The sequence below is a fragment of the Rhizoctonia solani genome, chromosome 4, assembly GCF_016906535.1.
Source record: "Rhizoctonia solani chromosome 4, complete sequence".
Lineage (NCBI taxonomy): Eukaryota > Fungi > Basidiomycota > Agaricomycetes > Cantharellales > Ceratobasidiaceae > Rhizoctonia > Rhizoctonia solani.
The window spans coordinates 21575-42975 of record NC_057373.1 but is presented as its reverse complement, the minus strand read 5'-3'; the positions used below and the strand labels follow the sequence as shown (position 1 = coordinate 42975).

General features: G+C 48.2%; 6 protein-coding genes across 6 annotated transcripts; 3 read left to right on the top strand and 3 right to left on the bottom strand.

Moving 5' to 3' along the window:
* Positions 1–2138: 2138 nt before the first annotated feature.
* On the bottom strand, positions 2139–8202 carry RhiXN_00013 (26S proteasome regulatory complex, subunit Rpn2/Psmd1; the record flags this gene model as incomplete). Its single annotated transcript, XM_043319832.1, has 14 exons — positions 2139–2342; positions 2396–2521; positions 2570–3061; positions 3114–3406; positions 3460–4011; positions 4056–4470; positions 4974–5090; positions 5144–5350; positions 5413–5604; positions 5655–6320; positions 6377–6624; positions 6683–7759; positions 7806–7993; positions 8057–8202. The coding sequence occupies 14 exons, from the start codon at positions 8200–8202 to the stop codon at positions 2139–2141; spliced, it is 4923 nt and encodes a 1640-aa protein (XP_043178844.1).
* A 1898-nt stretch (positions 8203–10100) lies between these two features.
* On the top strand, positions 10101–11440 carry RhiXN_00012 (FMN-dependent alpha-hydroxy acid dehydrogenase; the record flags this gene model as incomplete). Its single annotated transcript, XM_043319831.1, has 6 exons — positions 10101–10392; positions 10457–10538; positions 10587–10719; positions 10780–10854; positions 10904–11077; positions 11129–11440. 6 exons carry the CDS (start codon positions 10101–10103, stop codon positions 11438–11440), a joined length of 1068 nt encoding a protein of 355 aa, XP_043178843.1.
* A 2615-nt stretch (positions 11441–14055) lies between these two features.
* RhiXN_00011 (FMN-dependent alpha-hydroxy acid dehydrogenase) lies at positions 14056–15668 on the top strand (the record flags this gene model as incomplete). The annotated part of the gene is made up of 9 exons (XM_043319830.1): positions 14056–14257; positions 14318–14350; positions 14409–14490; positions 14547–14679; positions 14740–14814; positions 14862–15035; positions 15089–15396; positions 15449–15575; positions 15633–15668. 9 exons carry the CDS (start codon positions 14056–14058, stop codon positions 15666–15668), a joined length of 1170 nt encoding a protein of 389 aa, XP_043178842.1.
* Positions 15669–16258: 590 nt separating this feature from the next.
* RhiXN_00010 (major facilitator superfamily transporter) lies at positions 16259–17847 on the bottom strand (the record flags this gene model as incomplete). The annotated part of the gene is made up of 11 exons (XM_043319829.1): positions 16259–16276; positions 16337–16470; positions 16519–16533; positions 16589–16821; positions 16880–17108; positions 17162–17287; positions 17350–17407; positions 17460–17556; positions 17608–17631; positions 17677–17730; positions 17783–17847. 11 exons carry the CDS (start codon positions 17845–17847, stop codon positions 16259–16261), a joined length of 1053 nt encoding a protein of 350 aa, XP_043178841.1.
* Positions 17848–18406: 559 nt separating this feature from the next.
* On the bottom strand, positions 18407–18967 carry RhiXN_00009 (cytochrome C oxidase subunit 6A, mitochondrial; the record flags this gene model as incomplete). The annotated part of the gene is made up of 5 exons (XM_043319828.1): positions 18407–18436; positions 18487–18641; positions 18691–18713; positions 18772–18799; positions 18853–18967. The coding sequence occupies 5 exons, from the start codon at positions 18965–18967 to the stop codon at positions 18407–18409; spliced, it is 351 nt and encodes a 116-aa protein (XP_043178840.1).
* A 177-nt stretch (positions 18968–19144) lies between these two features.
* On the top strand, positions 19145–21356 carry RhiXN_00008 (peptidyl-prolyl cis-trans isomerase, cyclophilin-type protein; the record flags this gene model as incomplete). Its single annotated transcript, XM_043319827.1, has 12 exons — positions 19145–19151; positions 19247–19268; positions 19320–19466; positions 19515–19748; positions 19803–19962; positions 20015–20081; positions 20131–20228; positions 20278–20556; positions 20609–20757; positions 20810–20865; positions 20916–21027; positions 21077–21356. The coding sequence occupies 12 exons, from the start codon at positions 19145–19147 to the stop codon at positions 21354–21356; spliced, it is 1611 nt and encodes a 536-aa protein (XP_043178839.1).
* Positions 21357–21401: the final 45 nt, after the last annotated feature.

The window sequence follows — 21401 nt, the reverse complement described above, 5'->3', positions numbered from 1 at the left end:
CCCATTAACATTCACAGGGGCAACGGACAAGGTATCAGGCGTATTTCTAATTTCTTGGCGTTGCGCTTTATGACGCTGAATTTTGCCTTCAACTTCATATTGGCATCAGGAAGGCATCGCACCTTTCTAGTTTCGTTTTAATAGGCAGTTGCATACACTTTACACATATATGGGCCTAGGAAACCCACTGTGATCGATTTAATTAGGTGGAATGAAACTAAAGCTCGTATTGCAATAGTTCTGGGCTTCCTAGTTCTTAGCTTATTACTCATTCTGAACGTAGATATATGCCTAGTAGAATATGCGCACCAAGATGGCCTGGATATAAATTTGTGCGGGTATGGTCTCATTTCTGCCCTGATCACTATAGTCATAATGTATGATGCCAACCAGACTTCTTTGCTGTTTCGCCACACCTGTGAAATTTTATAAGCCGCGCGCAAGATACCTTTTAGTAATATTATTTAACAGCGGTGCATAAAATATACACCTTGTACATCATTATAAAGTGCCGCATTGATTGATAATCATATCATACCGTGCATCACGCGCATTCATATTCTCAACAGCGATCACGCCAAGTTCTACCAGAATTCGAATTAAACCAATGGTTGGAGTTGGCTCTTATGCAACTAGCAACGGAAGTAGAACCTAATTCCACACGGGCTTATCCAACATTCGCCTTTGAACGTTCGTCTCCTTGAGATTTTAATGCTGGATTAGCATACCAAGAGCTTCTTGAGCTATCAGGGGTCAGAGAACGAAGCCCTACAGATATCGCGAATGATAGCAAGCTATAAATAACTCTTATAGTTTTAGAGGCCCAACTACAACCTCCGCAGAACATAAATACATTTGAGCTCCGAAAAAACAATGTTCCTCATCGATATGACTAAGTTTACAGTAGAGGCGGAGGTTGGATCAGCTTAAAGCCAGGCCAGAGTAGGCTAAACCCCCCTCCCCTTCTAGTGCATAGTTTGTGGAGCGCATACAGCTTCGATTCCCTACACTATACTTCGCTTATTTTTGAGATACTTTTTATCCAAGTCCATCCACATCCTGCGATTGCGGAAGCACCCCGGTATCCGTACGGCTGATTAACCAGTTCCAATTATGGTATATTCTATCAGAACTAAATTGTCGCAAAGTCCTTGCTCAATCTCAGCGACAGGGTAAATCTTGCCGAACAAGATTCACGTGCCCGTGTATCTGGATGACGCGATTGGGTCATTGGGGTTACCCGCGCGGCTGATCGCAAGTCAAGGTCGCACCCAGCGCGCTTTGGCATAAACATGATGACAAGTCTGAATAACATCAGGGTTGCTGTCATGTGGAATTGTATTATTAGTGCGGCTGGCGCGCAAGTGAGGGTTGAGATCTGGCGCATGTGGAGGGCCACATGCAGATCGGAGATTGGGGGGGGGGGGCTATATAGAGGGGCATAGGATCGATTCATGTCCTGGTTGGGCGTAACGATCTCCCTTCCCCCCTTAACTGTGGCATATCGAAAGTGTCCCCCTGTCAACTCCGAGGAATCCGTTGGCTAATGTGTGTCGCATCAAAGTCACATCATTCGACTGCTTCCCGCTAGCAAACGCTCTCTATGATTTCCTTCTGCTTTGCGGGTCACATTTAAAACTTGCCATGAATCCACTCACATCGCTTATGGCCAGCTGAAAGCGTATCTCGCTCTGGGATATCCACGTTACAAAGTTTGCATCTACAGGTGCTATATATCCTGTGCGACCGCTATACCTGGTTCATAATGGGGCTACGAATGCGGACAAGTTTAGGGGGTCACTTTGAGGGCGTTCAGATCGAGCTCGATAGGCTCTTACAATCACCTCAGACGGCCGAGCCTCAACTCTGGGTTCCACCATCCTTGTCGACACGTATGCACCGTATACCTTGAGCACTTTTATATTATAACTGGGAAAATTAGAGCACATGACATTTATGATATGTATATTGTCGAAGAAACCAAGGTGATGCAAGGTCCGTACAAAGCAATAATAACATGACGAACCACTAACCATAAACGACAGAAAAAAATCCAATCAGCCAGGAGGCCATTCATAATCTACACATGCAACCCATATGCATGACCGACATTATAAAAGCGAACAAAAACATAACGTCTAAATGCCACAAACGGATCGGACGGCAAGCCTCCCATCACTCCAAACCACCGAGCGACCCTCAGCATCAGACCTCGTCCACATGGCCTCGAGAATCCGGACAGCGTCGTTCCCGCACGTTCCGGGATGCGCGCACTCTTGGATATTTAATAGTCTCCGGCGAATGATATCGCGTTCCCGAGGGCGATAGGTTGCCCGACCAACCTGTTGGATATGGTGGTTAGGATGAAAGGTGGTCAAGGGGGGCGGCGGCTTACAATCGTCATTGGTGCCAGAAGGAATACGTCGGGGGTACGATTGGGTTTCGTTCGGTCTAGGACTCTCATGAAACTCCTCTGGGCCTTCTCAACTCGAGGATCTTTCGCGTCCGCACCACATAAGCACTTGTAAAACATTAGTGGTGATCCAGTATTCAAACCTCTCACACATACCATATACAAATACACTAGCACAGCCAATCTCCAACATTCCTGTACCGCAAGTCGCGCGACCATGAGATAGGCATCAGGGGATTTTCCTGGCGCAGATTTGAATTCCTTGAGTTGCCGTTCAATTTCCGCAATTACCTCCGGGTCAACGTTGGCCCAATAATCGACCACGAGCATGTTTATTCTTGCCATGATGAGAATCAATTCACCGGGGACTCCATTGAACCACTGCAAGCCCCAATCTTCTCTATCTCGGAAATCCTTTGAACAGTGAGTCTTGTATCGGAAGTGCATCGGGCGAAGAACAGCAGCACTCAGGATCACGTCAATGGTCACGAAATGTCTCAGCGAGATGTCAGGATGAGTAAGTTTGGCGGGGAGGTCGATTAATTCATGCGGAGCCTCTGGACACGCGCTGCGAAACAGCGGAGCAGTCTCGGCCATCAACTCCATTGTGGTCCTCAGCGTCCCAGCCTGCATTTGGAGGTTGATTATCTGTGCTCTGGATAAATCGGAGTTCTTGCAGTAATCCATATTCAACGCTCACCTCTAACGCTTCACCTAGCGTCGTGAGTCTTTCCATATCACTCTGAGTAGCGAGATTTATAGTGGAGCTCGCCTGCGTTATTTTCTGGCGGAACTGGGAAACGATTCTCGAAGCCAGAGGAAGATAGTCTGCAGGGCTCGCTTTGAGGTTCCATATTGTGTGAAATATGCCTGCGAGCGTGGTAATCCCCGTCCGAGATTCTTCTGACTTGTAGAATCGGTCGGTCAACCATTCCCTCATATGAGAGGCCATTTTCAGCGGCTCGTAGACTGTTCGAGTGACCATTGTGGCATCTGCGGCGCGCTGGATCAGTATACCAAGCCCCCCACACGAGCACGCTACTCACAGCTGTAGAGCACAAACGGAAGAGTGTTGCTCTGAACCGTAGGCTCCAATGTAGGCGACCCACATACGATTTCCCGAACGCCTTCGGGGTCCGAATCCTCGCTCGTGTCAGACTCGTCTCCCTCTTGGTCGGGGGAAGGCCAGGCTGAGCTGGTAGTGCTGGGCGGTGTTGAAAAGGAAGCATTGGGCGTGGGCATCATACAGTCCGGGGTCGACTGGCCGAGACTAAAGAGGGCGTTGAGGAGCGATGCCTGGCCAGAGGTCATCTGCTTGGACGTGCGGGCCGGGGGTTGATGTGGTTTGTACAGGGCCATACTGCGCGACTGGTTATCGGCCAAGTTGGACGTGGCGAGCGAGGTTGTGGCTTGTGAGTCCAGTGTCATATTGCCGGGACTTTCCGAGTGTTGAGGAGCCCAGACTCCGACGTCATTTGACAGTAAACCTGCATCCCAGGTCGAGGGATCGCCGCCAAAGGTGGAGTTGAAGGGGAGAGTGGAGAGCGAAGGAGACATGAAGGAAAAGTCAAAAACATCGTTCCAATAGCATCGTTGAACTGAGGAGATTCAGCAGGCAGGGGATGTATATGCTCCTCGGCACTGGGCAATATGGCATCGTTTGGTATCAGAGGAAAGGGGAGTTGTGTTAGCTGCTGTGATTGGCCAGGAGAGGTGGGGTCCGTGGGGGATGTTATGGCAGAAGCGGGTGTTGCAGAGGTAGACGCTGATGGGCGAGGGACACTTGAGTTTCTTGAGCCGGCCGAGGAGACTCGAGCAGCCGCCTTTGACCTAACCCTCGTCGGACGTGAGTCGGAGCCTTCAGGTTCGTATCCCAGACATTGCATCCCAGCTTTCGTACATCTTTCACATATTGGGCGGGTTTCGTCACACTTTTTGCGCCTGGTGGCTGTGAGAACCATATTGACGACGACGGCAAGTTGGATCCAACACACCTCTTTTTGCACGTCAAACACCCATTTTTCGACCTCACTCGACCTGCAGCAGAAGACATTATTCTAGTGTTCAGTCGTTGAGCAGCGAAAGATGATTCTGCGGCGAATCTCCCGCGAGGCGTGGGCGTCGTCACATTATGAGTCAGCGTGGCGGAAGTTGTCTCACTGTTCACGTGATCTAGATTTAAAGTAAATTACACAGATCTAGATGTGGGCCCCACTATCGATCGAATCTAATCCTCAATCAGCGTCAATCAAACGCTCAGATGGATCGACAGGGCGCAATATAAGCTTGGAAGCCGCCTCTCATGCTCTCCAGCCTGGATGCAATGGAGACTAAACGTACCGCTAGACACCAAAAATAATGGGTAATAGGCTCGGCCCTTAGCACACTCTACACCTCTCACCCTCGGTGACTTATTTAGATATTTCATAATGCAGTGAACAAAGAATTGTAATTGGCTGGCGTATACAAGGTTATTAGTTACAATCACGATCCGAATGAATACTGAAACAAAACACTCATAAGCAACCGCCTCCTGAAAATCGTTTAGCGAACTACTCACCTGAACAGCAGGCGGGGGAGGGGCTTCGTCATTGCTCGAGCCCTGCTGAGCCGCTGGAGACTGGCCCTCCGTCTGGGCCCCCATATTTTCCGTCGAGGCCGATTCAGTCCCGAATGGCTGTATCCATTCGATAGGCTCGCCCTCTTTCTTATCGACCAGCATCACGATACCGCCTCCGCCCTTTCCGATGGGCCGCACGGGCTGGAATCGGCTTTCTGCGGGAACGTAATGTACTGCATCTGCGCTGGGGTCACGCGCGAGAGGTTTTGAAGTGTCTCCGACGTTGGTGCGGGTCCAGCCCGTTTAGGCGTGGGCGCCGGTGCGGGCTCGTCGACCTTCATTTCATCGTCTTGAGCTGCGGCCGCAGGACTCTCATCCTAACCAACAAATTCAAATTTCATTTCTTTCAATAGCATGTGCGGGGAGATTTAGGCCGTACCGTATCCATGCGCTCTCCATCGTTGGCAGCCTTTTCCTTTTCCTTAGTCTTTTCGCGCGCCTTGGCCTTGGCGGTCGTTGAAAGCACAGCTGTCGCGACCTTTTCGACCGTTTCTTTGGTCGGTGGCTTTACCGCCGCGGGGTACGCGAACAACGCCGGACGGGCATTCGAAACAAATTCGAACGAGGGAGTCTAATCATAATTTAACCCAAGGCAATTTAACTTTAAACTATGAACTTTACCTTGAGTTCCTCGGTAAGCCCGATGACACCTGTAGGCTCAAAGGCGAGGCATGCACAGTGGGCAAGGGGGTACCAGTACCAGAACTGGCAAAATAGAACCATCCCCACGATGGCACTCATATTGCCACTTCCCGTCCTGCTCTGGAGCGAAATGCTGCAGTTTCGTCCCCCGGCATCAATGAATCCCTGTCCAAGGGCGGCACCAAACCTAGCCATCGGATCCTCGTGCTTGTCCGAAACGATCTTGTGGTATAACGCTCTAGTGGACGAAAGCGAGGGCGAAGAAGCCTCGGATTGCTGAACGAGGATCATGCCGAGTGAAATAAATGCGCCTTGGCGGACAAAGTCGACAGGGTCTTTGGTCATAGGCTGTAGTAGATCGATAGCATCCTGGAGCCCGGTTCCTGCGCACGCCAGGCCGAGGGCGAGGGTCGCACCGCACCTGACATGGGGGTTGTAACTCTCGCTCAAAAGTTGGACGATCCTTGGTACTTGAGTCGGGCTCTTAAAGAGAAGGAAGGCAAGTGCAGTTACGGCCGCTCGACGAACGTCGTCCGAGGTGTCAGATACAGCGACGTGGAGAAGCTTTCGAACTGCGCGAGAATCTCCGGTTCCAGCATAGGCGAGGGCCAAGGTATAAACACCACCATATCGGAGAAGTGGGTCCTAAATTAGACGATAGTAAGATAACCAATTTAGGAATCTCACTTAAATAGCCTTACCTTCTCCTTCAGCGCGTTTTCAATCACAGTATCCGCAGATTCCTGACGACCATAGTACAAGAAGGCCACTCCAATAGCAAGACCACGAATGATCTTCTCGTGTTGCGTTTCATGAGCATATGCGAGCATCTCATCAGTAGCTTTTTGTTGTCCAGAGCCAAGCATCACCAGACCCATGGCGTATGCAGCGGCCTCGGATGCGATGGCACTGTCGGTGAATAAGACTTCCTTGAGCTCATCATATGCCTCTATCAAACGCGGGGAGTTCAGCATAGAAGCGGAACATATGAACTGCCAAATACGAACCTTCGGATCGACTCGCCATACCGGCAATGCCCAATCCCAACGCTGCGCCATGCTGAACAACTTCGCCGCCAGCCGCTTGCCGAACCTTTTCCCTCAAAAAGCCTTCAACTTCACTTCCACGGCCAGCATGAACAATACCCAACGCAAATAATGCGCCTCCCTCGCTAAATGGGCTTGATCCTGCACCACTCGATGCTCCAGGAAGATACGGTCCCAATAGCTCCATAGCCTGGGCGACATTGCCCTTGTGGATAACTCCAAAAGCGCCGGTTGCGCTGAATTTAGACCAGTTGCTGGCTCGTCCCAGCCAGTCGAGGTTATTACGAAGGAACACATCGCTTGTCGTCCCAGCGTGCATGAACGCGTTACTCAAAGTGAGCGCGTTATGGTACACACTGCTCCTATGCTCGAGCGATTCCTTAGTGTGCTTCAAGATGGCGAGGTCGACCTTGTTATTTCGTTGGAGGAAATCAAGCTTGAGCCTGATAGAATCGGCACCGGAAAGGATTTGTCGAATGAGTTCGTAGTTTTCACCGGAGGGGAGGGAATTGGATACGATGCGAAGAAAATCTTGGGTAGATCCTTCGACAAGATCGAAAGCGAGTTGGCAAGCCAGGAGACGGTTGGTTTTGTCTCCGCTTTCGATAAGCTTCTGGAAGAGCGGATTCGTGACAGAAGGTGTGGCAAGTGCGACATGGAGGCGGGTAAGAGCGATAGTGTAGTTGGCACCAGGCTTAGGGAGTGGGAAGAGTGGGCAGAGATGGTGTAAGACCCGGTTTCGAGTCGCAAGGTTGAATCCGACATCGAGCACCGCGTCCATCGCATATGAAAGAAGTTCGGTATCGTGTGTGTGTTCGAAGATCCTAGTGACAATATCCAGGCGCGAGGACTCCAATGCAATACCCAGAGCCTGACGTACGTCTCCTCCTTCAATGGCAAGAGTGAATATGCGCTCAATAATCGATCTTAGGCGAGAGTCGATCTTGTCGGAATCAGCACCAGAGTTGGGGAGTGTTGAAGGGTCGGTCGTTTCAGCAAATTCTACTCGTTGGGCGATGTATCTATCAATCGCATTGGCTATAGATGCGTCAGAATTGATCAATTAAATAAACAGACAGCTCACAAACTATGGTCTCTGCGTATTCGGCAGACTTTTCTTGTTTCAATTCGGCCTCGAATGCGTTCCCGGCCCGCAAAGCAAATGAAAGGGCATCATCGTACTGGCCTAGGTAATAGTAGACCTTGCTCGCAACCAGAGCTGCATTTTCGCGTGCTGCTGGTTGGAGGTCACTTGATTCTGAAAGAGCTTCGCTGTAAATGTTTAAACAGATTAATTAACGAATCGACGGTCCAATAAGACGCGTAAATGCTCACATGGCCGATATCTCCTCTGAAATCTCAGCCCAAAAGTCAGGAATAAGTTGAATGAGCTCAACAATAGCTCTTTGTTTAATTTCGAGTTCTGGCTCTGCTAATAATGCCAGAATTCCAGCAGCTGAAGTTCGAGGATGAGCTACCATGTCGAGGATGAGTGAGACGATCGCTTGAACGCGTCAGCTTCCGTTCAGGGTCAGCGCTTAACGTATTGCTTAGTCATAAATTGACATCCTCTGTTTGTCTCATCAATGATCACCTCGACAATAGTATTTGCCTGTTTTTGGTCCACTACGAATAAACAGAGAGTTCTACTGCTTTAACGCAGGGCATATATAAGCACTGACTTGGCATTTTGGCTAGATGTCTTGGTGTATGACTGCTGAGTATTATCACTATCACACGGAAAGAGCCCGTATCGCCTCAGCAGCTTGTTTAGCTCTTTTAATTTATGCCCCTCAACCATCTTCTTCGCCCCCAACATCCAGGAAACTCTTATGAACAACTAGGAAGCTCTGATAAAATGGGCAGTCAGGCACAAACTGACTAGAATCCTCGGCCTTTTTCTGCCATGTGCTGATGTTCATCGTATTCATATGGCAACCGCAAGCTTGGGAGAATGTGATCTGGCTATCTGGGGACATAATCATGACTTGACGAACTTCCTGCAGCTGGGATACCCCGGTAATAGACACGATTGGCTCTTTGGTCTCGGCCGCAACGACCGAAATTCTATGCCGAATTCTAACTCTGTATATTTACGATCACTATGCCACTTAAATTAGGGCAGCTACCAAATAGAGAAATAACTTCAATGCTGAAGAATGATAGTCACTACTTGAATATGTAGTCAGGCTCATCAAATAACGCGGCTCTTGAACCTACGCGGCTGGGAGACCAAAGACAGAAGATAATACGTTGATTCTAGGAAGATATAACGAGTTGACAGGTTCCGCAACATCTTGTACTTGGTTGCCTCACATCTTTCATACAAGGCTAGACTTCTGGAACTTCTGCGATCCTCACGGGTCAGATGTGAAAAACCAAATGCACATGGTAGCATTCTCTGCGTTACTACACGTTCGAATTCGCATGTACATTGTACATGTGCTCATGGTGCACACGGCAGAAACTCAGAACTCGTATGTATCCTTTCACTTATCGCTTCGACAGCCACATACTTTCCAGGTCGCGTCATGAGTGTAGACGCGATATTTTGACAGACGTACTAACAATACTCCCACACGATAACTAATTATGCAATGGACCTCGGGGGAACCCGGGTATAAATTATTGCGAAAGGTAAGAGATGTATTAGCCAAGACACATCTTAAGAAAACTTCGTATAATACACTTCATCCCAACCCTGTAAATCTAGACGGGGAACTTCGTGGAGGCCGACGTCATTTTCTAGTTTCCTTCTACCCAGCTCGGTTGGCGTGGTACGCTTATCAACTGCGACCCCTCACTAAATCAGCTTCTACCCTCCTTTCTATTGCATACCTACTTGAGTAACTCTTTTTGTCTCTTCCTTTATTTTCGTATAATATCTTGGTGCGTCAGGACTATCTCAGCTAGGTGGGACACTTCGATCCTGTACCAGAGAATTAGAGTGGGAATTCACAGTGGTTCAACATTCTTCCGAATCAGCTTGCGGTTGCGTTTCTTGTATTAAAAATAGGCTGCTACCACGAGCGCATATGGGCACCCACTAGTTACGGAATTTTTGGAAGCCTGAGTAAACTGCCGACCGCTTCTGATCCGCTCGAATGCTTAGTGTACAGGGTCAGCCATGCCGGTGCATCGAGCCAGCAGATTCAAGCCGGGTGAAGAGGGAAGAGTATTGTAGTAATTGTTTGAATTGAATAATTCTTGTAACTCCTATCTTGGATTCTAAATGCGGGGCCTCATGGTAGGTTCCTTCGATCATCTTCACCGATCGCGTGATGCATACGGCAGAAAGCTATAAAAAGACGTTCCTTGAACCGACCTCAATTTTGTACGAGCCGTTAAAACACACTCTTGGATCGAAAGTTCAGGAGCTATGTACCTGCTTAGATTTATTACTGTATTTTCCCTGGCTACTTCAGTTAGCCTCGCGGCCGTCATCGACACTGAAGGCCTCCCGGATACTGGCCTTGACACCAGTTCGTGGACTACAGGCGAAGCTCCACCGCTGAAGGATATTTTGAATCTTCATGATATACAGTTGGCGGCCAAAAATACTCTCAGCAAGACTTCTTACGGTAATCAAGGCTTCCCCAATTCATATTACAGATCTAACCTTATGCGTATGTTTCAAGCATTCTTCCGTACGGGAGCATTGGACGAGACGAGTAAGTCACTAGTACTTAACTATTGGGATCATTCGGAATCAATTGAGAGCATCGACATTGTCAGCTTATTACTCTAATTTGAATATCTGGAAAAATATCAAGCTCAAGTCGCGCGCTTTCCGAAACGTCGCAACCGTTAATACTGAGTGAGCATTGTGCTTTGTATTAGAAATGACGTTCTCACAGAACTCTAGAACTACGATCCTCGGGCATAAATTTGCACAACCCTTTTTCATCACCTCTGCCGGATTAGCTGGGCTGTCCGATCCCGTCAACGGCGAGCTCAACTTTGTGAGGTCAGCCGCAAAGACTGGTATATTGTATGCGGTACGGCAACTAAGAAAATATACCTGAAACAAGTACTCATATGCATGCAAACTAATTCAGTCTAGCATAGCTTCCAATAAGACCACTGCTGAGATCGGTGCTGCTGCGGCAAATAACCAAACACTTTTCCGCCAGGTAGCTGGTTTACTATGCTCCTATTACACTCACCAACCAATTCTATCAGTTATATCCATGGTCAAACGTAACTCGTCTAGAAAATGACATAAAAGAAATCGAGGAAGCTGGATTTAAAGCCATTCTGCTAACAGTCGATAACCCCACCGAAGAAGGTATCAGGACCAGGTCACGCAGAGCGGATGGCCCTGATAGCACTAATACCCATGCGCAAGACTTTGACGTGTGTCATTATCCAGACAAACTTGTGCAGTGACTGATTCTGGGTTAATAGCTCGCGGCTCTGTTGGCTCTGCAAAACCAAACCTCTTTGCCTATTATTCCTAAAGGAATAAGCAATTGGCAAGACGCTGCCCTTTTACATACTCTTGGCTTCCCAGCGATATACATATCAAACCACGGTGGGCGTCTCATCGATGGCCAGCAAACCGCCGTCGAAGTCCTGCTTGACTTAAGGAAGAATGCACCCGAGGTCTTGGACGACGGGAAGATGGAGATATATGCGGATGGAGGAGTCAGACACGGCACAGACGTGATCAAACTTTTGGCTCTTGGGGCAAGGGCCGTTGGCTTGGGACGCTCGTAAGTAGACTACTACTTAATACTGATTAACTAAGTAAATAACCAATGCTTGTACTAAGGCCGATGTTTGCGAATATCTGGGGAGAAGCTGGTGTTGATAAACTGATTGATATTCTTACTACAGAATTACGAACTGAGATGAAGCTGCTTGGTTTGACAAGTCTTGCTCAGATAAATTCAACCGTGGTGAGCCCTTGTTCTAGTTTCGTGATTTCATGTGAAGTGTAATTGAATATGGGCTCGGATAGATCAATTCAAAGCTTCTTGAGAGCTGGATCGAATAAATTGTCTCGGGGCAGCACAGTCGAGTGAGGAAACAACTATTAGGGTCTGGTGTAATCACGAAATGTAATCTACTAGTCCTGATATAGCTACATACTTGGACACTGCCCAAGCTTTATCCCAGTAGGGTCCGGTACGCCAGAGTGGTCAGACTAGAGTACCTATTCTCTGGTGCACTCTAAATTCGCGCAGGGAGGTCTTCAGAGCCAAGCCTTAAGTCATCAATTGCAAGTTAGAGAAACCGGGTAGATATCGTCCAACACAACGCTGCGGCGCTTTTTAAAGTCTTCATGCCCGAAAGTTTCACGTACTGTTTTTCTCCAAGAATCAATCGTGTGTTTGTGAACTCGTCTGTTAGTAGTGATATTGAGAGCTCGAAAATCCACACTACGATAAAATTGAACACAGAATGAAGTTTATTGAGGACAATTGATCCTCAAGTATTTGCGCAATGAGAACTTAGCGGAACGTGACGTAGTATATAGTAAACTAATTGATAGTTGTATCGACTTAGTACAGAATAAAAGAGTATGTTAACTAAAGCCCTGGGTCTCGATACCTCTCGACCCAGGGTTTATATACACACGAGACGCGAGTACATATATGCACGCGTACAGAAGGAAATCTCGAGCCATCGTAGATACTCGAGTCATTAGATGAGTCATTAAACAAGTCATAACGTGTCATTAGATAACGTATCTCTCGTTTGTTATCTAGTTCAATAAAGTTCACCTTAGAGCGATATAAAAGTTATTGTGTTAATGTTGTGGTAAATGCCCACATGCTCGCTGAAGATAACTATAAGGGAATACATATGATCCCCCACAAACAAGGGCTCACACGTAGACTAGTGTGGTATTCACCCTATGAAGATACATAGAGTTATATCCCAACGAAGTTATGGATGAATAAAAAGGCGCAGCGTACCTGGCTTGCGATCATATGAGTAAGAAAACAAAGAACTTTTGAAGGTGTGTCGACCGGGAGCTTCAAGGACACCATACATGCATTATGATATATGGATTAACAGGAATAGTCCATATCAGGTATAACAATTAGCTAAACGAGAACGTATGAGAACAAAACTCGCGCGTACCTCGAGGTACGCAGGGGAGTCGTGTCGTAGGTGGGTCGTCAGCTGAGTATATACGATATGAAATAAAGCACCTTGTTCCTTGTTCTCGTTCCTCAGTAGCCCACCTTCACGTTTTCCTTACCTATTTAACCATGAGTATGAAATACTCTAAATCAGCTCCTTTAACTCGATCTGACCATACCAACCGACCAGAGGCATCATGCTCATTCAGGCTAACTTCAGAAACTCCAATGCTAATGCATATGTGGCACATGCAATCAGTTGATTTTGCATTTACCGATTGCCGCTATGATACAGTGCCCGGATCGCTGGTTATACACCACTCCAGTAAAAGTAAAGAAGTGCACTAGTACTATCACATAAATCAGGACCAAAGGGAATACTGGTGGTACGGACGGCTTCCGCTATTCACCTGCACGACAGGCAAAATAATTGTCCCATAGGATCGTCTGGTTTCCTATCGTCTATAACCAACTTCTGAGCCGGTCAATGAGATATGTAAATCCACTGAGCTCTGATTGTCAAACTGGCCTCCAAAAACTAAATATTGAACTCGACATCTGTTCCGCTCATTGTCAACTTTGTTTAAATAAGAACGGCAATGTATTTTATCCCTGCCTTTGATTACTGAAAAAGGTTAATTGCATGTATAAACAGTATCCCGGTAACAGAGAGGTCCAAGACGTCATGATAGGCCAAAACCGAGCTAGTAGTTTTAGAACTCTATCAAAACCATGTGTCATATGTTATCATGTCGCTTGCTCATCAATGTCTAATTTGAGGACTGCGGGCATCATACTTCTCTTCTTCCTCAAGCTTGGGCTCTGCTTGGCGCACTTTTAAATATACACTTTAAATTTCTTATAGGTAGCCGACAGATCCTCGGTTCCGCTAAATGATATTTTCGGCCGCAGTAGGAGGCTCTGTAATCAATGGACAAGATTCGTTCATGGGCTTATACTGGTGGAAGTTTCTAAACCCGGTCGTTCATAATGCTATTCGAATTCTACGGCATAGCTTGAAATTACTTCCCCCGCATCCCGCACGGCATGATAGTCGGCTACCTCCACCAAAGCTGATATGGTGTGCTGCGACCCCAGTGCGTATATGCAACAGAACTTACAAACGCGATATAGCCGAGTTATCTGAGTATATAAATGCATTGCAAGAGCACCAAAAAATCAGAACTCGCGTTCATTCTCCCCTCATTCGTTGTCTTCTCACCCGTAAATCTACTAGCCATGTACTCTCTCAGGTCTACTGCTATGCTTGTGCTGCTCGCGTCCTTGTCTTTTGGGGCTGTCATTGACACTGAGGGTCTCCCCGATACAGGCCTTAACACGACCTCGTGGGTGCCCGGTCAAGCGCCGCCCCTCGAAGATATTTTCAACCTCCATGACATGCAACTGGCGGCTAAAAACACTATGAGCAAATCGGGATACGGTGAGTATGGATGCATTAACGCTCCGAATGATTCTCATCCAAATGTATGCGTATCAAAAGCCTACTATCGCACAGGGGCGCTGGACGAAACGAGTACGTTTCCCCACCAAATTCCTAGATCATTCGAGATGACACTGACGCACACTACTAGCCTATCATGCTAACCTAGACGTCTGGAAGAATATCAAGCTCAAAGCGCGCGCGTTCCGGAATGTTGCAAATATCAGCACCGAGTGAGTGACTCATCACTACTCAAGCGGTGAGATGAGGCGCCTCACGACGACTCCAGAACTACAATGCTTGGGCATAAAATTAGCCAACCATTTTTTATTACTTCTGCTGGATGGGCCGGACTTTCAGACCCGATAAATGGTGAGCTGAATTTCGTCCGCGCTGCGGCGAAGGCGGGGATTTTGTATACGGTACGTCATTGTTAGCTCCGATTCGATAGGCACCGCTCATTCCAGTGACGTCCGTTTCAGTCCAGCATCGCCTCAAACAAGACCACTACCGAGATAGGCGCGGCGGCAGTAAATAATCAGACACTCTTCCGCCAGGTGAGGTCCTCACATTTCTTCCCAAACCACGACTAATCCGAATTCAGCTCTACCCATGGTCTAATACAACACGTTTGCAAAACGACCTCAAAGAGATTGAAGCAGCCGGATTCAAAGCCATATTTTTGACCGTTGACAACCCGACTGAAGACGGAATCAGGACAAGAGCCCGTAGGGAGGACGCGCCCGACAGCAGCAATACCCATATGCAAAACTTTGATGTGAGCATCACACGCCTGCATATACCTACCTGCGCTGACATCCATGGTCACAGTTGACTACTCTCTCGGCCCTCCAGAATCAAACCTCGGTTACAATCATTCCCAAGGGGATCAGTAACTGGCAAGACGCCGCGCTTTTGCACTCGCTCGGCTTCCCGGCATGTTACATCTCAAATCACGGCGGCCGCCTCATTGACGGACAACAAACCGCGGCTGAGATCCTGCTCGATCTTAGGAAAAATGCACCCCAAGTCCTGGACGATGGAAAGATGGAGATATATGCGGATGGGGGCGTGAGACACGGTAGCGATGTGATCAAGCTATTGGCGCTTGGGGCGAGAGCTGTTGGACTAGGCCGGTCGTAAGTTATATGTGTCAATCGCATGTGCTTATTGACTGATCTCCGTGTGTAGGCCGATGTTTGCGAACATCTGGGGCGAAGCCGGAGTCGACAAATTGATTAGTATTCTTTCCACGGAACTAAGCACCGAGATGAAGTTGATTGGCGTGACAAGTCTGTCTCAGATAAACTCAACAGTCGTAAGTCTCGTCAGTCTCAGTCTCAAATAACCCCTCACTTGTCACGTTGTTGGATAGGTCAACGCCAAGATTCTCGAGGACTGGCTGGAGTAATCGGAGCTTAGAGGAAGATAAAGTTGGCAATTGTGATAGACCAAGTTATAGATATAATATGATTATTTAAGCACCTGGTTGTTACAGGGGGCAACTCGCCAGGGGGCAGACTCGAGCAGTAACAATCCATCAAGGAGCCCTGGAGTCACAAGACCCCATTACCCACTTGAAACTACTGAGGCTTCGATCAGTGCACGGCTATATGCGCACTGATTGGTAAGACATAAAGCACGCTACGCCACCATTGCCTGTATCTCCCTGTTCTCCTAATTCGCCCTATCATTCTTCCTCTATTTCCTGTCCTCTCTTTCATCTTTGTCCCTCCCTGATCTATCTCCTGTGCTGACTTCCTCAGAATCGGCACCACTCTTCTCAAATTTCCTCCTAGTTCTCTCGTCTAAAACGTGTGTACCCCAGCCCAATAACATGGAAACAATGCTGATCGGAATAGTTGAAATCATCCCACGTCTGTACCGCGGAGCACTGGAGACGGGCCAAAATATGAGAATCCACCACGCTGTTACTGCGTTACTTTTGAAGAGTCAAGGTGAGTTGGTGCAAAGTGAGGAAACGTATTTACCTCCACAAGTTCATCGAATATAGTATAACTGGTCGAGGTATCAGCGAAAAGAAATTATCAAACAATAAAGAATCAAATCAAAACTCACAAGACCGTTCGAGATCAGACCGCGAAGTTTCATTTGCCCTGCAGCAACGAAGTCGGCACATGCATGATCGTGAATAAGAGGAACGTACCACGCAAAGTTTGTACCCTGTCCAGCATACCCGCAACCTCCTAAATCTTCTAGACGGTTAATTTTAATCAACCTCCCCAGTCAAAAATACTCACAAAACGCAAAATATTCTACCCATCAATCAGCTATCGCTTTCTAAACCCATAGCCAAGAAATTAGACTCACTTGCACCCAACGGGATATCCCACACCAAAAGCATAATCGCCGATATCAACAATATTACACCCATGAACAGGTTAACTCTCCACCTATGCCCCCACCGATCAGTGGCTAAACCAGCAAGAATCGTCGTGGCAATAGCAACCGCGATCAATCCTAGCGCGTAGTACGAATTTTTAGGTGGTCCGGCGATATGATCCGTCGTGAGCCAGATGGAAACTATCCCATTTGTTCCGTACCTGTTCCTCGCTCTGTTATCTCTGCCTAGAACACTAAAAGAAAGAGACAGAGACGTACGCTTCGAGCTGGCTGGTAACCACAAACAAGGCCGAAAACATCCAATATCTCCATCCGGCAAATATCTTTTTTACTTCTCGTTTTGTGAATTTCGCTCGGGGTCTAGGAGTGAGCCTGGTACGAGCAAGCTGTTTCTCTTCCGGCGAGAGGTAGAATGCTGACGTCGTTTGGGGGGTGTTGGGGAATATGATGAGGCCATAGAGTGCGATGAGTAGAGCGATTAGGCCGTCTGTCGTGGAATGCGAATGAGTGGGCCAAGGTGAGGTGTGAAGGGGGGCTGACCAATAATAAAAGTCCATTGCCATCCTTCCTTTCCTAGCTTTTTATGTAGACTCGTATATATTGCGCCTTGCATAAAACCAGAAAAGAGGGATCCAATTTGTGCAAAACATGCAAAGAGAGCCGAGCCTGTTGGACATACGGGAATGGGTAGATGATAAGAAGGATGCTTGATAGATAAGAGTACGTACGTTTTCCAAGTTCCGAGTCCTTGTACCATGACCCAAGGAGCCAATGTGCACCAGAGAACTGTAGAAACAGGGTGAGACATGATTCACACGGAAAGCTGCTAGGCACGCACGGTACTGCTCTCCGCCAGCGCTTGAATAAAGCGGATTGCATAGAGTTGACCGGGGGTTTTGATAGTTGATAATACGCAGCTGAGCATTCCCCAGGTCCTGGTCTCTTTTTATGAGTCTTGGTATCTGACAAAATGGACAAGGACATACGCTCCCATGAGCGGAAACCATATTCTGGACATTTGTCAGTCGAGTTCAAATGATAAAAAAAGAGCATACCGAGCGGGCAAATATTGTATTGCGAAGCTGTGCGGAATTTGGCCAACTGTATACCTAAAGTCCCAGCCGGTCAGTTGACGAGGAGAGAAGAATAAAACGAACGGACCCGACATAAAATACGGTAGTTGCAAGTGTATAGTCATTCCCCTCGAGTCCGATTGACTCTTTCATACTATGGCATTGGGATAGTTAACAGGCTGATGATTTAATAGAATGATAGTGGAGACCATGACGTACCCCGACACATAGGCAAACTGCAAATTGCTCCGGTTTAGATAGTTACTCCAATAAACAAGACACAAGAACGAGAGAACAAATGTATCTATTTTCGTCAGCAGTTTACGCTCTGCTCGTGTCTCTGGAGATGCGCCCAGGATAATTGACTTGAGGGCGGAAAGGACAGGCATGGTGGTGGTCGAGGTGGAGCCCGGAGAGATGATTAGGACCCGAGTTGGAGACCCCGTAGGTAATTGTGTGTAAGAATTCGAAGCTTGATTCAACAGAGTTCAAGATAACATTTCTGGCTTCGATGCATTTAGTTGCCTTGAAATGGTGGTGGGGAGATAACCAAAATAACAAGCTATTGCAAATAGCTTTAATTGGCGATAAATTTATGTGATTAATTGGGTGACCGGTCCGAAAAGGGACGGGTACAACGCGAGTAGAGGAATACGTGGGAGATGAACAACACAGATGCATTATTTTCGATGGAAGAGTTACAATGAGCTATCTACTCGGACTTTTCCATGTCCCTCTGGGTCTACCAACCCAATATTAAATGATTGAAGAGGTGGAACACGAATCACTAACCTCGGGATTCCAGAACAAGCTGTTCATGCCCCAGGGGAAGGGCCTGTTCCTGATGTTGAGGTACTGGTATGCGGGGACCTCTGTGCGACCGTGCTCGTGGAGGTGGGCGTGGTGGGCGTCTTCAGCGCGCTTGACATAGACGGCTCCGACTAGGACTAGAGACAGGGTTAAATCGCACCTGGTGAACCAGCAAGATACACGCACTGATAGGAGCACAGACATAGAGACTAGTTGCTGGAGTTCAATCGCTTTGTCCAACCGCATACACAACTGAATAAGACGTACCTGATCTTGCGCCAGAGCTCGGTGGTCTCTGGGAAAGGAGATGAGCCAGTGAGATCGTCAGGGTTCGTCATGGGAACGTACCGGCAGCATGGGCCTTGAGAGCCGCCTTCTGAGCAAAGTAGTCTCCTCCTTCAGCAGCGGTCGAGTAGCTGCGACGAGCAACACGGGCAACAGCGAGCGAACGAGCAAACGACATGGTCAGTGATGGTGCGGAATGGTTCGGACGCATCCTGGCCGCCGGCTGATCGTTCCGGGGAACACGAGGCGCCGGGCGATAACCACACGACTGTTTACAATACGCGACCATGTAAGTGTGGAGTTGCGCTTTTGAAGCTGGGACTGACCAGTTGAGAATGCAGGGGCCACGGTTCAAATGACAAGTGCGTGGCTCATAAAATAGCCAGACTGGATAATTAATCTCTCATTGAAAGGCTATACATAACACACACCGAGCACTCGGCTGGTCTCCATTCAGCTTCCTCAAGAGGCTTCAGAGCGTAGGCCTTTAGCTTATAGCCTGGTTAATGCACTGCTTATATACCGTCTAGAAAACAAGAAGGCCCCCACCCAGGCTCACGAACCCCGTTCGACTGTTGTGCTCTCTCCTTCCAACCATTCGAATTCCCCGTATGCGCACGCAATGCAGACGGAACAGGCACCGTATTCGAGCTAACAAATATCATCCCATGGCTCAAGTACATCCTATTGTCCTTCCTTTTGCACCCTGCTAACATACTCCACAGAGAACACAATAACACCCACCCACATACAAACGAACCGCTCAAACCATCCGACCTGATTAAACTCCACTATGGCAAAAACTCGTCTGGCGCACTCATTGATCCTATTACTATGAAGCCCTTATCGGAGCACTCGCATATCGTCGCCATTTCCACCACCGGAAACGTATTTCTTGCAGATTCCGTATCCAAGTTTGCTGGTGGGCGAGATTTGGTCGCTGATGTGGCGTTCAAAAAGTGAGCAATGTGCGAGGGGAACTTGAACGAGATATTGAGATGATGTTCAACCAGAGAAGACGTCATTACGCTCCAGGATCCCCACCGGATTACAACCCTCAGTATTGCTGCCCCGGTCATAAATACCCCCACAACCACCGAGGATGCGAAAGACAAGGGAACTGCCAAGCCTGATGCAGCTAAATCCTCCAAGTCAGAGGTATCAACAAAACCAGTGAGTTGATCACCCCAGCGGAACGCGAACAAGACTGACCATCTTGGCACAGGCAAAAGATCTAAAGGAGAAACCTCAGGTTCCGGCGGTCCTTAACCTAAAAGCCAAGGAACGGGCTTGTGCGTCCCGTCTCTACCCATTCCGTTCACCGACTAACAGAACGAACAGACAATGTGTCTCCCTTTGCTTCTGGATACACCGGAGCTTCGCTCACGAGTACATCACTGGACCCAATGACCAGGAGCGACGCTGCCATGTTTGATGAGGTGCGTAAGGCCACTTTCATACCACTCAGACTAACGCGCCCTCCACCAGGAAGAACTCATGTTCGATGACATTTCCAAAGAACGTTCTCAAAAAGCCCAAAAAAAGAACCTCGCGTCTCGACGAGCGTATGTGCGAATGGTCACGAACCTAGGAGGATCCTTGAATTTGGAGCTATTCTGCGAAAAGGCGTGTATGCTTGTTTCTTTATACGGACATCGACTGATGGATGGGATACAGGCCCCCAAAACGTGTTACAACTTTATCATGCTCGCTAAATCAGGCAAATACGACAACTGTCCGTTTCACCGGCTCATTCCTGGATTCATGGTCAGTCTTTGTTCCCCTCACGCACAATCTAAACTGAGCTTGCTCGGCCCAGATCCAAGGCGGTGATCCAACGGGCACAGGAACAGGCGGTCAATCCTATTGGGGCACGCCCTTTCGAGACGAATTCGACATGCCCAAGGCTGAAAAGCACGACTCGAGGGGGGTCTTGAGTATGGCTAACAAGGGGCTCAACTCCAACGGGTGAGTCTTGGCCTCCTTGACTTGAGCCACGAGAGCCAACGGGTTTGTGTAGGTCTCAGTTTTTCATCACCTTCAAACCCACGCCGCATCTGGATGGGAAGCATACTGGTAAGGTGCACACGCCAAATACTGGAAATGGCGCTGACTGGCGCCGATAGTGTTTGGGAAACTTGTAGGAGGGGAAGACGTCTTGGATGCCATGGAGTCCGTCCCACGTGCTCCCGGGACGGAAAAGCCAGCATCAGATATCCGAATTACAGAAGTCATCATGTACGTCCCCCCGCTCCATTGCTCTTGGACTGATCTAACGACCCGCCAGATACCAAGACCCATTCGAAGAGTACAAAGCCCGCCTCGCCCGCAAACTCGAGCATCAATCCCAGTCTGGAGACGCCAACAAAAAACGACGGGCCGAAACGTTGGAGGAAAGTATGACTTGGTTCGGCCAAAAGGTCGGCGAGGAGCAAAAGGGGGGTGTAGGACAGGGAGGGGTCGGAAAATATTTGAAGCTTGAGGCACCAGTTAGTGTGGCGAAAGGCGGTGGCGACGAGGGCAAGAAGAAGAGGAAGACTGGGTTTGGGAATTTCGACAATTGGTAGATGGGATCGTGTATTTATGTGTAGGATTAATGTAATTCGGTTCGA